Source organism: Bombus bifarius, unplaced genomic scaffold (assembly GCF_011952205.1).
Source record: "Bombus bifarius isolate JDL3187 unplaced genomic scaffold, Bbif_JDL3187 scf7180000008000, whole genome shotgun sequence".
NCBI lineage: Eukaryota > Metazoa > Arthropoda > Insecta > Hymenoptera > Apidae > Bombus > Bombus bifarius.
The window spans coordinates 664,513-678,609 of NW_022884379.1; the positions used below are offsets into that span (position 1 = coordinate 664,513).

A 14,097-nucleotide genomic window follows, 5' to 3' on the forward strand; every position below is an offset into this window, starting at 1 on the left:
ATAGTCCTGTTTAAACAGTTCAACCATCCAGTGATGACGTTCCCTTTATGAGATGACTGTGACGATTATCGACTATGTAAACAATAATAAATTAGATAAGACATGAAGTATATATAAAATATATTATGCTTTAAGCATCTTTTGTGACGTTTCTTAAAAAATGTCAAATCTGACAATCTACCCGTTTGTTATTAATGACAAAATATAACAAATGTTTCTTAAAGTATTGCATCAACAGCATTGTTAATCGTATTTTTCTTAAAGATACAGATAGAGGAAGTTAGCAGGTAAAACAATCCTGTAGAACGTATAGTTTTGACATTCCTGAAAAGATACTAAAATACGATAACTAGTTAATCAAAAATCTTGATATTTCAAAGCTGTTGATGATTGACAGTGTGTGTTGTAATAGCATATTGTTATATTCCTGGATATTAGTTTTCGAAAGAAAAAGAACAAGATCTGCAGAATTGGAACTGTCGACAGGTCGAAAGTACTAGTCTCGCCAGTTTTTAGTTACCAGTCATTTAATCTCTCGTACCTGGTGGTCCATGAAGAATTCCGTAGCTCGATTCGCTCCTTTGGTGGCCAGAGCGCATCCCTCTTTCGTTTGCTATCTTTTATTTAATCTAAGAAACTTGTAAATAGTAAGTTATTTTTACCTCCAGGTCAAGATTTTAATACAGGTACTTCTTATTTAGTCTACGTTGATATCATTATATCCTTTGTTTTACATTTCGTTTATATTTTAAACCATTTTAGGAATAGATTATCAAAAATATATTCCAGATATGATTACGCACAGTTCTCAATAGCATTGAAGCTATAAAATATAGAATTCGATTATTCATAAGTTTCTGCACACGTTTCGTCCCAATTTTCCCGTTTGTATCTACCAACGAAATACACATATAATACATACACAAACGTACACACGCAATCGCGACTAATTTACCGAAACGAAATTATCCCTACAAACAATAATGGAGCGTATTATTATTAAAAGCAACGAATGCACAGTTTTACTTAGTCAATATTAGCAGTATCGCATCGTTTAAAATGAATATCAACAGCGAGAACGGAATAATAACCTCGTATTAATAAAATGATCACAGAAATTGATCATTATTTATCCACCAAGTACTACCGTGCCTAATGCAAATAAAATAACACGTGGTATATGGTGTCGTCCATTTTCAAGCGTGCAGTTGACAGATCATACGGTAAACCTGATCCAAAATCATCAATGAATTCGAAGTAAATCAACAAATAAATCTTTCCAATAATTTGCATGAGTGTACTAAGTACTATAACGTATACTTTCTTCACTTTGAATATTATATATATCTTCATATTATATGCATTTTTCAAATTTTTCCAAGATTCCATAAATACATAAACTTCCACTGTCTATTAATTATGCACGATTGGTTTGATAGTAATACAATTTCAATTTTCGGACATTTTGGTTAAGATATCTTTTTAATAATCTATTAGGTGGTCCGGAAAGTTTCTTTCGTTTCATAAAGTGATAATAGATGAACAATTTCTGTTTTATATTATTTTATTGAATTAGGTGTGATCCATTTCGTTCTATTTCTATTATTATGTTCGTGCATAATTCAATAAACTAATATAAAACAAAAAACATTGTGCGTCTATTATTTCCATATAAAACGAAAGAAACATTTCGGACAACCTAATACTTCAATCTCATTGCATTTGAGTTATCTCTGTCGCAGGTGCGTCGGTAGTATTGTTCTATTTTAAATAGTTGCGCTGATGCATTGTATCAATGACACCAAATCTCTTAATAACCCTAACAGCACAAATGCAGTGGAACACGATTGTTCCAAAGGAATTCCAACTTTCCTGATACAGTTCCTCTTCTCGCGACACTGGAGATCTTATCTCAGCCCCGTATCTCACATTGTTTTCCCTGGAGTCGCAATGCTAGTCGCCCCTTATTTCAAGCTGTACGACTGGCCAGTTCCGGCCTATCATTTTGCTTGCACGAGCTTTATGGCCTCGCCACGGGAGCGGAGGCGCTTGTATCCCCAAGAGGTAGGAAATCACAGTAAGGTTTCTCTCAAGAACCTCTATCTTTTTCGGCAAATGCTAGAAGGGACAAGGAATTCACAGAAAGCACAAGACGGCCTCGATCGTTCGCGAATTCGCCTTGTTTCTATTCTCATTCGAGGAGTAAGTGTAAATTTATAATTGGGTGCCATCGACACATTAAAATAATCAAATAACTCGTAATTCGTAAAATTGCCTCGGAATTTTCGTTTACATTATTATCGATTGCTTGACGTTGCATAACAGAATTTATAACATTCAGTTGAACGTTACGTTTTATACTAATACAAAACACCACGTAACTAATAAAAATGAACACCTCCTAGGTACAATGATTTTACCTGGCCGTAATATAGATCACCGAAATGTTACACTATGCGACGATGCGAGAATTCTAGCGACACTTTTAGCGTACGCCACGATACGATGAACATCGATTCGCTGTAGCTATTACGAATTAATGTAACCGACCCATGCGAAAGGACTCACGAGTGATTTGCTGGTAGTTAGGTTTTAATGAGACACGTTACTATTTCGTGGATATTGGACCGGTGATTTCGCTAGATTATAAAATATCCACTTGGTTAAATTGCACTCTGTTGATCGTGGTTCTCGCGTTTACAGTCAATCACGAATGTCTGTATAAACCTTCGAAAGGTTAGACGTTTTAAATTTAAAACGCGTTACATTTACATCTACATGAAGTCACTTTAACTTTAGGTATTTTATAAATTGTTATTTGAAACGGAATAATTGTTATATACGATTAACTATTTATTTTATTGCCTTTCTTACATACTCTACGTATCTACTTTATTTCTGTTACTTTTATTCCTCAGACTCTCTCTTCCTCTTTCTATTAACTCGCCTTGTTTATTGTATCAAAGGGTTGTACCGTTGGATTAATAATTTAAATTGCGTTAAATCCACAAATTGAAAGTATAACTTTCCACGATTTTCTGCTAGATAAGGGAAAACAGAGAAACAGCGGAAAGGGATCGTGGGTCTTCCAAAAATAGCTTCTTCCTTAAAAAAGAAAGACGGTGTAAAAATCCGAGTACAAAAAGCAATTCCAGAAGAGGAAGAATTCTCACGTAGGATTACGCGAAAGAGTAGGGGTGAAAAAAGGATGCGAGCTAGGGAATTCCGAATTCGATTTTCGCGGCGATACAGCGGCTTGAATGAAGTCTGGTGGCCAGAGAGACGAGTGACGAGGAGGAACGGCTAGGCAAGAACGAGTTTCTCATCCCAGATTGGGAAACGGCTGGGATTACATAAAAAAAGGAGTAAGTCAGATTGCACATCGGCCAGATGGCAGGCGTTCACCCTCGTAAACCTAACCCCCTCTCTTTCACCGTAACACGTTCCATATGTGTTTGCCTCTACCTGGCGCGATGCATCTATTTCTTTGTACGCATCGTAACGAAACAGGATGGTAAGTAGTGTAGCATGGCGGTATTTTGAAACGATTCTTTGCTCCAAAATTCTTGTTTATCACAATATAGTGGTAAATTATTGAGGAAAGGAACGTAGTTAATATCAGGAAAATATCTTTTGTTTATATCTTTCAGGTATTTCTGATTTTATACATTGGATCCTAGATAATGTTTAATTGTTCTGTAATGGATATCAGAATTCACCTTTACTGCACATATTATAGTCACCAAATACCGAATTTGACGATAAGATCGGACTTGTACTCAGGTACACGTGCTGGCCCATCTAAAAGAATGAAAATCATGGTGGTTGAAGATATAGGATACGACAGAAGAAGGAACACGTTACCATGTACGGCTTAGGTTTCGAAAAGAGTGGATCCCACCCCTTTCATTCTACTCGGTCAATGTTGTCCTTCAAGAGAATTTTCCATCCTCGTTTCCCTTCCTCCGTTGGTTCTCTTCTTTCTCCTACGATGGTATAGAAGACGAAAGTTCCATTGAGCGAATCCGAGCAGCTCGAGCTTCTTCGCGTTTCACAACGTATTAAGGGTTCGACCGAGATTTTCGTGTATTATCGAACGAAACTATCGTTGCACGCTTTTCCATTCACAGCAAGAATGGGCTTAAACTGGAGATTCGATTGTTTCATTTTATTTCATATCGCTAGAGGAGAATCAAGAAAAATTTCTTTTTGGTGAACTTTATTTTCAGTGATTTTGATTTTTCTATTCGAGTGGATTAGTTTACTGGGGGACGATGCAAGCAGTCTAATTCTATATTTTAATATTCTATCAACAAAGATAATTGTTCGTGATAATTAACGATTAAAAAAGGGGGAAGAATACAAAGGATTAAAACGTTTTTTTCGTCAGTAAGAGGGGATTCAATCTGTGTTCGATTTGTAATTTTCTACTAGTCATCGCCATCCATCCTAGAGAAAAATAGTAGCACGGGTAATTCGGACAGGTTCACCGTGACTTTGCAAGTATCATCCCGGAGGCTGAAGGATCCAGCGGACAGAATAATCCTTTAAACGCATCTTCGGCAACCAGATGTTCGATCGAACGGCCACACTTCGCACAAACCAATAACATAATCGATTACCCGTATTGCTCTTGACAAAAGAAGCGGTTCCAGCTTCGCGGGCACGTGTTTCGTTACATCGCTGTAAAAGCTTCATGGTGCATTGAAATTCAAATCAAACGATGACAGAAACTATATTACGAATTTCAATACCGTTCCTACATAATTCCATTGTTATTTAATTGTGAAAATGAATAAACGCCAAATAAACGCTTCTTTCAGCTTAAAATTAAATCCAAAAGCAGCTGCCTCGGTAATCGACACAGCTTAACCATAATTTATTCCAAGAAACCTTCGCGTAAACCATCCAAACTTGCACGATTAATCTTCCGACTTGTCCCATAATTTGCACAGCTGTTTACTCACGGTGCAACTATGCGTAACATTTTTTCTCCTCTATATACAAGCTTCACTTAGGGTCGTAAGTTGTTCACACAAGACTAAGGAAACTCAACCTAGCTGGCCATCTTCTTACGCGGGCAACACCGCGTTTAACCAGACTAACAGTTATGAAGCATGACGAGGACGTGCCCCGGAAGTTTCCTCCCGAAGATTCTTGCCGCGTTCCAGTTGTGCGTCAGTGTACCACGCGACAAATGTATGAAGTTGGAACGGGGCAAAACCCTATGGAACGTTACACAGCCCCGATAGAAACTACATGTATATGTATATATATATATATACGTATATATACGTTTTCTTGAACTCGATAAAAGATTCGGCCATCGCGATTCCATTTATCTTTCCGGTAACTTCTTCTTCTTCTACTTCTGCTTCTTCTTCTTCTTCTTCTTCTTCTTCTTCTGCGAATAACGTGGCTAGAGCAATCTTAGTTTCCTTGTTCTGATTCGAAGCTTCTATCGGATGACTTTATTCCCTTGGTTGATAGAAATAGTGGAAGCAAAGGGAAAATTTTAGATTAATTTTAGATTAAGTTATTATAATTGTCATTTCCAATTTCATAAACATCGAATAAAGATAAATTTAAAGAAAACTTTATTTTAAGATAAATTTCATAGCGTTTTTGATAATCAATATATTTTAATAATCAATTTCTTGTTCTTCCTATCAAATTGTGAAAAAATTGGAAAGCTTTTCCGAAAGGAAATTATATTATTAATCAACAATTTTGATTTTCACGAAGTATGTTGAATCAAAGAGTTGTGGGCGAGATTTCATCCAAAGATAAACTAACATGCGCATCCACGATAAAATGCTCTTGTTATTAGTCAACAATTCCGACTTCCGTGAATTGTACTTCATCCACGACTAAATTATAGTATTTTGCGAGTAATACCAGTGACTATAATGAGTCATTAAAAATGGCACACACGAAGTTCGTCAGTAGTACAACCCAAACGTAAAGAAATCTTCAGAAAAACATAAATACGCGTCCTCTACGGACTGCAGCAGCCATCACCATTACACGCAACTAAAATCTCGAGAAACCTCGGCAATGGCCACGTGCATCAGCGTAAATCGACTTTTTATCGCGACCACGCCTCGAAGCCGGTATGCAAGCCACCAGCAGATCACTCGTTACAACGTGAAACATAAAAAAAACGAAGGAGAAAAACGTCCAGGGAAAATAGTAGTAATCCTCGGTATCTACGCGAGTTTATGTCTCTATAGGAAGCACGGACGACCCTCCAGCTAGGCGCTTAATCTCTTTAATCCACTATCGGCTGTAAAATAGTGAGTTAAGCCAATAAAACTGTGAAGCACGGTTGAACCGTGCGGGAGGTCCGGCTAAGTCGTGTGTGATGACGCTGAAGAGCAGGCTCGAACGTTGGAAAAAGGGTTGTTGGTTCGAACTCGTATAACCCTCGGGCCCGTACCATCTGCATACGAGAATGATTGGTTCGTAAATTACGCAGCTCTAGGCAACGACTCTTCCTCGTTGCCCGACACGATTCTCAATTGCGTTGTTTCGCCGGTCAAAGGGCCACAGAGGATTTCTTCCTTTTTTCCTTTCAAAGCCTTCGAAAATTTCCTCACACGTCGCGCCACGATGTAGCCGCCGGCTTGGATAAACACGCGTTCCGTGAGCGTAATGTGCGAGTCCGCGCGAGAAGAACGCGCGTAATAACGGACCCTTCTGAAACCTCTCTTAAAGCGCCGCTCCACCGGTCCCGCCGGAACCTGATGCATTAAGAAAGATCCCAACGATGGGCTGAATTCACGATGTTCACGAGGAAATCGAGGCTACATCGTGCGGTTTTTCATCCATGCCGCCATCCATAAGCTATTTTTTGCGTAAGATTTAAGATTAATAATTTAGGGGGTGCAATGTTATCCGAGATTCTGTGTCTATAACCTTCGGCGGTTTACAATCGCGATTATACTTGACGCATTACGTTTGGATGTATGAACACATTCGCTGTTATTCGCGCACATGGTGCGTCGACGCAATTTTATAAATACTTGACTAATTCTACCTATTCTATTCTATTCTATTCTATTCTATCCTATTTGACTATCGACAAATATATTGTTTAACTTGAAAAAATGCACGTGTTAGATAAATTGACAACAAGTAATCCAAATAAAATATGGTATTCGAAGAAAACAAAATTTCTTTACAGAAAATTTAACTCAGGCGGAAGAGATCTCGTCATCAAGATCAGTCCATAGAATTCTGTTTTGGAATCGCGTTTTATTTTTCCCGGACCGAGTTATCAATTTAACCTTCATTCAGGTCGATTCGTCTCTCGCTATGAAGCAAATGCACGAAAAAGAAGGAAGAATATCCAATTCTCGCGTGTTCTAATCGTAGAGAATGATCATCCTGTTCCATGAATATGACTCTCTTCTCGAAAAGGTCGGCCTTGTCACGATAGCAGAACCGTGACCGAGGAAAACAGCAGGAAAGGAGAATTGGGTCGTGCGAACGAAAATCGGCCAGCAGTACTGTTTCCCTGGAAAATTGAAAATTTTCCCGCAATCTCTCGCTGCGGTAGATACGAATTTATTCTGTCTCTACCTTTTTTTTTATTTTATCCCCGGTTTTTTTTGTTCGTTAAATATCGACAGCGAAAGATTTCACGAATTCGGTAAACAAGCGAAGTTGATTTGTTTTAATCCGCATCTCAAACATGTCCTTGTATATTCTGTATATTTCACTTGCGTCAGAACGACACTGGGAAAATAGCCAAAGATGGAAACTGGCAATTTCCGGACCTGGTTAAAGTAATTTAGGCTAATAATCGATTTTTAAGAAGACAACTATTTTAAAGAGATTTGTGAATAAAGAAATTGTAACAACCACATTGTAAAGATTTTTAGAATTCTGAAATTGATAATACTAATAAATCTAGCATAATGGAACAAAATAGTCGTTGAAAAACTACACGCAATTCGAATTAAAAATATACAGCAATCTAATAATTAATTAGTTCTCTAAGATTTTTGTCGATCGTTCTATTTGATATTACGATTCGTTCGAAGGAAATCATCTGAATGTAATAGCAGTTCATTCATGAATCATGATGATTGAATAAAAACGAAAGAAATTTCTGAATCAAGGAATGAAATACAGTTCCGCCCAAGACAATCAGCTTCTGTAGAGCCCCATCATTTCTGTCGAACCTCATAAATTATACGAGCAATTCGCCTTTTCTTACGACATCCGGTTTCTTATCGTTCTGACCCATTTACAAATATAATTACGCGAATCGACTTTATCTATTTATACGTTCCTATGTATATTAGTCTGTTCGCTGGCCGATCTTTAGAGACTATCGACCAAATCAACACGAATCAATTATAAATGCAAGGAAAGCATCGTTCGTAAACGGACAGGTGATCGAGAAACGAGAATATCCTCCTGTCAGGTGCTTTAAGAAACAAGCAGAGTAGTTTTAGAACACTTACCCGCTGCTACTTAAAATAACGACAATTATTCAGGTATTAAATCAATTCTACCTAGAATAAGTTAAGATGAAAACGGATATTCTATGTAAGATTTTCATTTGTTGTATATTTGAAAAATTTTATTCCACGTTAACGCAAATTTAGTACAATATTTGCACATTTTCATTTTTACACGTTAAAATTTGTATCATGTAAAGGCGCGAATTTAGTTTCAAAAATATTCGTGTTATAGAAATGAATTTTGAGCTTAATTAGAAGAAAGCTTCGTCAGACATCGCATAGGAATATTTTTTATGCAACTGTTGAATGAGCAACGTTTTAAAAAATATGTTATTATTATTAAATCTAGCATATCTTATTTATTTCCGTAATTATTAAGAACTAGAGTTTTGATAATAGTATTGTCCATTCCTGTTGAGAAAGACGCGTAATTAGACATTTATGTACCGTATTTATGTTCATCGCACGATTTTAATTCTATATAAAATATATACTCATAATATCCTTTCCTTGATAATCTGCGCAGATTTTACACTATTTGATATTTAATGCGTAAATTGATAGAGGAAGGAAGAGAAAAAGGGGGAACTATCGTTCCGCGTTGTCAATACTTGGTCCGTTTACGTACGAACATTCGCGTTGCCCAGAGGCCCATTCAAGTCTCGTTACGCTAACCATTCACTCGTTAACTCTCTCCCTCTCTCTCTCTCTCTCTCTTCCACTCGGCCATTAATTCGCGATACATTACGAGGGCATTAAGTCGAGTGTGAATTCCCTGAATGGTTGCTGTTGCCTCAAGTAACTATAATTCGTGATCTTTTTACTTTGAAATCAGCATGTCCAAAGACACATAAAAAGAAGAGAAACGCTATCGGAAAGACAAGTTACTCGATAAGAGAAGCTTGTCCCGGCAAATAAGAAGGGCACGGTGTCACGAGAATAGGCAAATGACTACGATAACTCTCGAAACGAGATTATCGTCGGTCCGTTTGTCGTGGATAACCTTATCCATGTGGTCATTCGTCGAAAACACTGTTTACGATTTTTCGTCCTCGCTGGTTCGAGGAAACGAATCTTTTCGACTGATTAGACGTTGAACTGTAATAGGGAGTCACTGGAATTGAATTTAAAAAAAAAAGGTACGCTTTTATCATGAAAACTTTTTGATTTATCGCAAGGTGGATTACACACTCTGCTTTTTTGTAAAGTAAATAATATTAGTTAAAATAGATGCGTGATTTATGTTGAAAAACAGAATTCTGGTTTGAATTCAGATTTAACATTCAATTTTCTTCCATAAACATACGACAGAATCTCTGACCTTTTGTGTTCCTATTTTGAAGGAACTTTAACGTAAAATTGGGAGTCATCAATATTAATTATATTGTTGTATTGCTGTAAATTATACGAATTATAAGCACATTATTATCTTAAATTGTTATTTTTTGTTTGACAAATGGAATAATGGATTTCGTAAACATAATAATATTTACTCGATGTTTGTGAAATCTACGTACAAAACATGATTTTGTGATATATTATTATTTATATATCTTATTATATACTATATGATGGAAATTTGTTATTTTCGATAACATTTAAAAGAGAAATCGGCGAAAATTTGTAAATTTTCAATTTTAATGACAATATATTTTCCCACCAAACGCGCAGGATTTTCATGCTTTGATTGTCGTATTGTTGAACACCGAAAAGAAAAATAACGCAACAAGAACAATATGGTAAATCGTGAAGCTTTATTTGTTTTTAAATTATAAACGATAAACAAACAAAAGCCATGTATTGTTAGGAGCAAGAGACAACACACAATAATATCATGGGAAGTGACGGTGATTGACATCGCTTGAGAGAATAGAAAAGTAAAGATAAAAGACCGTACAATATTTTTCTAATTGAAAAGGCTATAAAAAATTATACCTTTATTTTTAATTCTGTTCGCTTAAAAATTACTATATTTTTTCATGGCTGCCGCGGCGTTATAATCGCAGCTGTCGTTAAATCGATAATCTGTCGATAGAAAATGTACAAGTACTAACATTTCTCTGTCTGTTATTAAATTATTCTATTATTCTATTATTGAATCAATTCGATTTTATAATTCGAACACACAAATTGCAAATCTGATATAATTTTCTAGAACAAAGCGTCACGAGTTCCATAATTATCTCACCTATTCTTATCACTCCATACGAAACACAAAGCTTCACACGGTACTAAGCGAATTAAACACTCGCGACAAGTCAATTTATCGTAGCCGCTGCGGGGGCGTTCTTAAATCGACCAGACACGACCCATCTTCACTCTGACCGACAGAAATTTATTCTTATAAAAACAATCGTCTCGGTCCCTTCCGGATCCTTCTGCTTAAATCTTCCTCCAAAGTAGTTCACCGACTCTTTATTTTCAAAACTTTCAGATACTGTGAAACATCTCTTCTTTTGCAACAATCTTTACTTTTATCTTTACTTCATCCACGTTACGCTTTAATAACCGTATCCACTAGTATTATTATTTCGAATATATGTAGATATGCAAGATCAAATTTAACAATTTAAGTCTATCCACAGTGTAAACATTTGAACATGTTGACTGCAGATGACACGAAATTGTTTTCAAATGACGTCGGAAAGAGATTGACGAGTTATAAAAAAAAAAATTCACGATTGAAAACCACGCGACTTTGTGCCAGCAGTTAACAAGCATTAATTACATAGTGCCACGTTTATATAAGCGTATAACAACATCGAAACATAGAAAGGAAGAAACAGGAAAGGAATTCAAGGAAGAAAAATAAACGGGAATAAAAACAATAAAAAGGATGCGAAACGAGGTGAGATAAAGAAGCAAGAAAACGCACGGTGTCGTCGGAAGAAAGGGAAAGAGCGAAAGCGTCTTCCGATGGAATCCACTGCAGCATCAGTGAAGTAGTGGTTGCTGTGATCGTCGAGGACCGGCTGTTGTGCTTCCCCCTCCACCTTTCCCTACCCTTTACTGTACACCGTACAGTCTACACGAACCACCCCCCACCCCGCAAGATCTCCCTGCCGCTCGTTTACTCCTCCCCACTCCTTTCCTCGGCTCCATCCGCCACAGTGTCGGGAGTCATCGGCTGGCCCTGTCTCCTCAGTCTGTCAGTGACCGCGCAAGCGTGCGCATCGTCTTCTATTTAAGCGTCGTGTGCAAACCTTGCGGAGGGAATCTTCATCCCTTACGCTCGAAAGATTGATATACTCAAAGCAACAACATGCGACTAACCGTAATATATCTCATTGTAAATACTTACAAAATAGTTAAATTGATCCTTTAGTAGAGATAAATACCGTTCAACGTTGCTGGTCAATGTTAGGAATTTAGTGAATTTTGAAAATTTAACAGACGGTGATATAGATTTGTGATAGGAGAAAGATATTTCTGTCATAATATAAAGTGAAGTTTGCAAGGTTTTTGAAGTGAAGAAAAGGAAAATAGAAATTTGGGTGCCGGAGGACGTGTCAGGGTTATCGATCAGTTAAAGTTTCGGCACTGCGAACTTTCAACCCTTATTGGAAACGTGAAAGGTACAACGATTGGTCATCGAATCGCTGAATCAAAGAGATTCGCTGATACGTTGCCAATGAAAGAAGAAACGTGATTAAGAGTGTTATCTTGTTGTTGGTGTCTTGGAGTAGTGTTGTATGGTGAAACATTCGGTTGGAAGAAAAAGAAGTTCCTTAAAACAGTGGCTGTGACAATTTACGTGAAAGTTCGAAAGATTCGCGCAAGTTCTCGAAATATTCGTTCTGACGAAAAGAAACTTAGAGAAATATTCGAAGAATTTTGAGAGCATTCGAAGCACGTGTGGCGATCCATTTGACTTTTGAAAAATTAAGAGAGAGAAGAAAGATCCGAATAAAAAAAAGAAAAGCAACAAGAGACGAGAAAGGTGGAATTTTTTGAGCCCATGCTGGAAGCAAGGTATAACAGGTGCACGAGGGCAATTCCGCTTGCAACTTTCCACGAGCTCGTCGTATTTCACGTGAACACGCGACGACCAAGTTTAATTTAGGATTCGTGGCAGAGTTTCGTGTGTACTTACTTTGTCGTACGTCGACGTTATCCATCGACGTCTCACCAATGCGATCCCTTTGAAGTCCATACCGGAAGGATCATTTGTGCGAAGGTCATCGAACCTCAAAATTCTCTCCTTTGCTTTTCAAACCTCCTACGCGTTCTCTCTCTCTATATATATCCTGTGTTTTTAATGCAAAAATTGATCGCTGGATACAACTGACAACGCTAAAAAAAATTGAAACATTCTTCTGTATTGAAAATCAGGAAGGAACAGAAGATCAAGTTCGACGTGTTGAAAAGTGCAGTTTTTTTTTCTTAATGAAGAAAAAGGATCGTGTTCCAAGGAAATTCATCTGTATTAAAAATTAAGCGACACAGTGAATGATGGTATTGTGTTACAAGCAGAGTATGTTCTATTGTCGATGATGAAAAGAAACTGCGATAGCGTAGCAGCCATCGACTACCGACGGCGCTCAAAATATTTATCTACGTTGAAAATTCGCGAGGGAAAAATTCTATATTAAAAATTTGTAAGTGAAAAATTTGTCTACGTTAGAAATTGCATACTAAAAATTCACGGATAAGAAAAATTCGACTATGCTAAAAATTCGCGAGTAAAAATTTTCTGCTCAGGAATCATATATATATATATATGTATGTATATATATAGTAAAAATTTGTGGCCTAATATTTCGTCTACGTTAAAAATTCGCCACGGACACATTCCTCTACCTAAAAGTCTGTATAGGGGAAGTTAAAAAGAAAAAAAGAAAACTCATTAAGTGTATGCAGCGGATAATGTTCACTCGTCGATGACGGAGAAATTTGAAAGTTCATCTCAATGTGCGATCCCACGGCGTTGTTGGACCTAGTGCCCAGCGAGGGATTACTCAAGCGGCCGTCCATGGACTATAACGAGTACACGTATTGCTACGGTGGTGGTCGAGGTGGGTGGTATTCTTCCCTTGGCTTCTTCTTGTCGGGTCTTGCGTAGTTTTTCTTCAGTCAGAAACCAGTCCGTGCGGTCGAACGAACGTGCAGGATTTTCCCTCGATCTCTTCTCGCCGATTTCTTCAGAACGTTCCAAAGGTTAACGCAGCTTTCGAGCTTCCTTTTAGCCGTGTTCGATCTCTCATGGTACAAGGGAACGATTTTTATGGTGAACGCGTACCACGAAGCTGCGGTAAAAATTGAACGTGACACGATGCGCGTCATTTCGATCGAAAGCCCCTAGGCATTGTCCAAGAATCGTTGTCGTCGCGAATCTTGTTTTTCTGCCCACTAACACGATGTTCTTTCTTCGTGGTTTATTGTTCGAACGAGCGATATTTAATGGAATTCTCGTAAAGGAAGGCAAAGGAAAGAGAGAAGTATGCAATCTGATAGTTTCTGAGAATACGTTTTGTAAGAAACGAATATTAGTTTCGCTTAATTAATGTTGTTTAGTGCTAAAGTCAAACGGAAAGACGATTTTTATATGGAATTCCTGGGTAACATATCGAATATGTTTGCTTCTGCCTTGTAAAAAGTAGAAAAACCACGTGTATATAAAAGA

The 14,097-nt window shown here is 37.4% G+C and overlaps 1 protein-coding gene across 10 annotated transcripts in view; it reads left to right on the top strand.

Annotated features, from left to right (window-relative positions):
* Positions 1-14,097, top strand: part of LOC117206289 (teneurin-m) — a 652,575-nt gene that overhangs the window by 580,804 nt on the left and 57,674 nt on the right. The window contains exon 1 of one of the 10 annotated variants that reach the window (XM_033445487.1): positions 13,308-13,489. The exons of the other annotated variants lie outside the window; for them this stretch is intronic. Within the exon in view, the coding sequence (XP_033301378.1) occupies positions 13,384-13,489 (106 nt within the window). The 5' untranslated portion in view covers positions 13,308-13,383. Of the gene's footprint in view, positions 1-13,307; positions 13,490-14,097 lie in introns of those variants that run through there. 10 annotated transcript variants of the gene reach the window in all.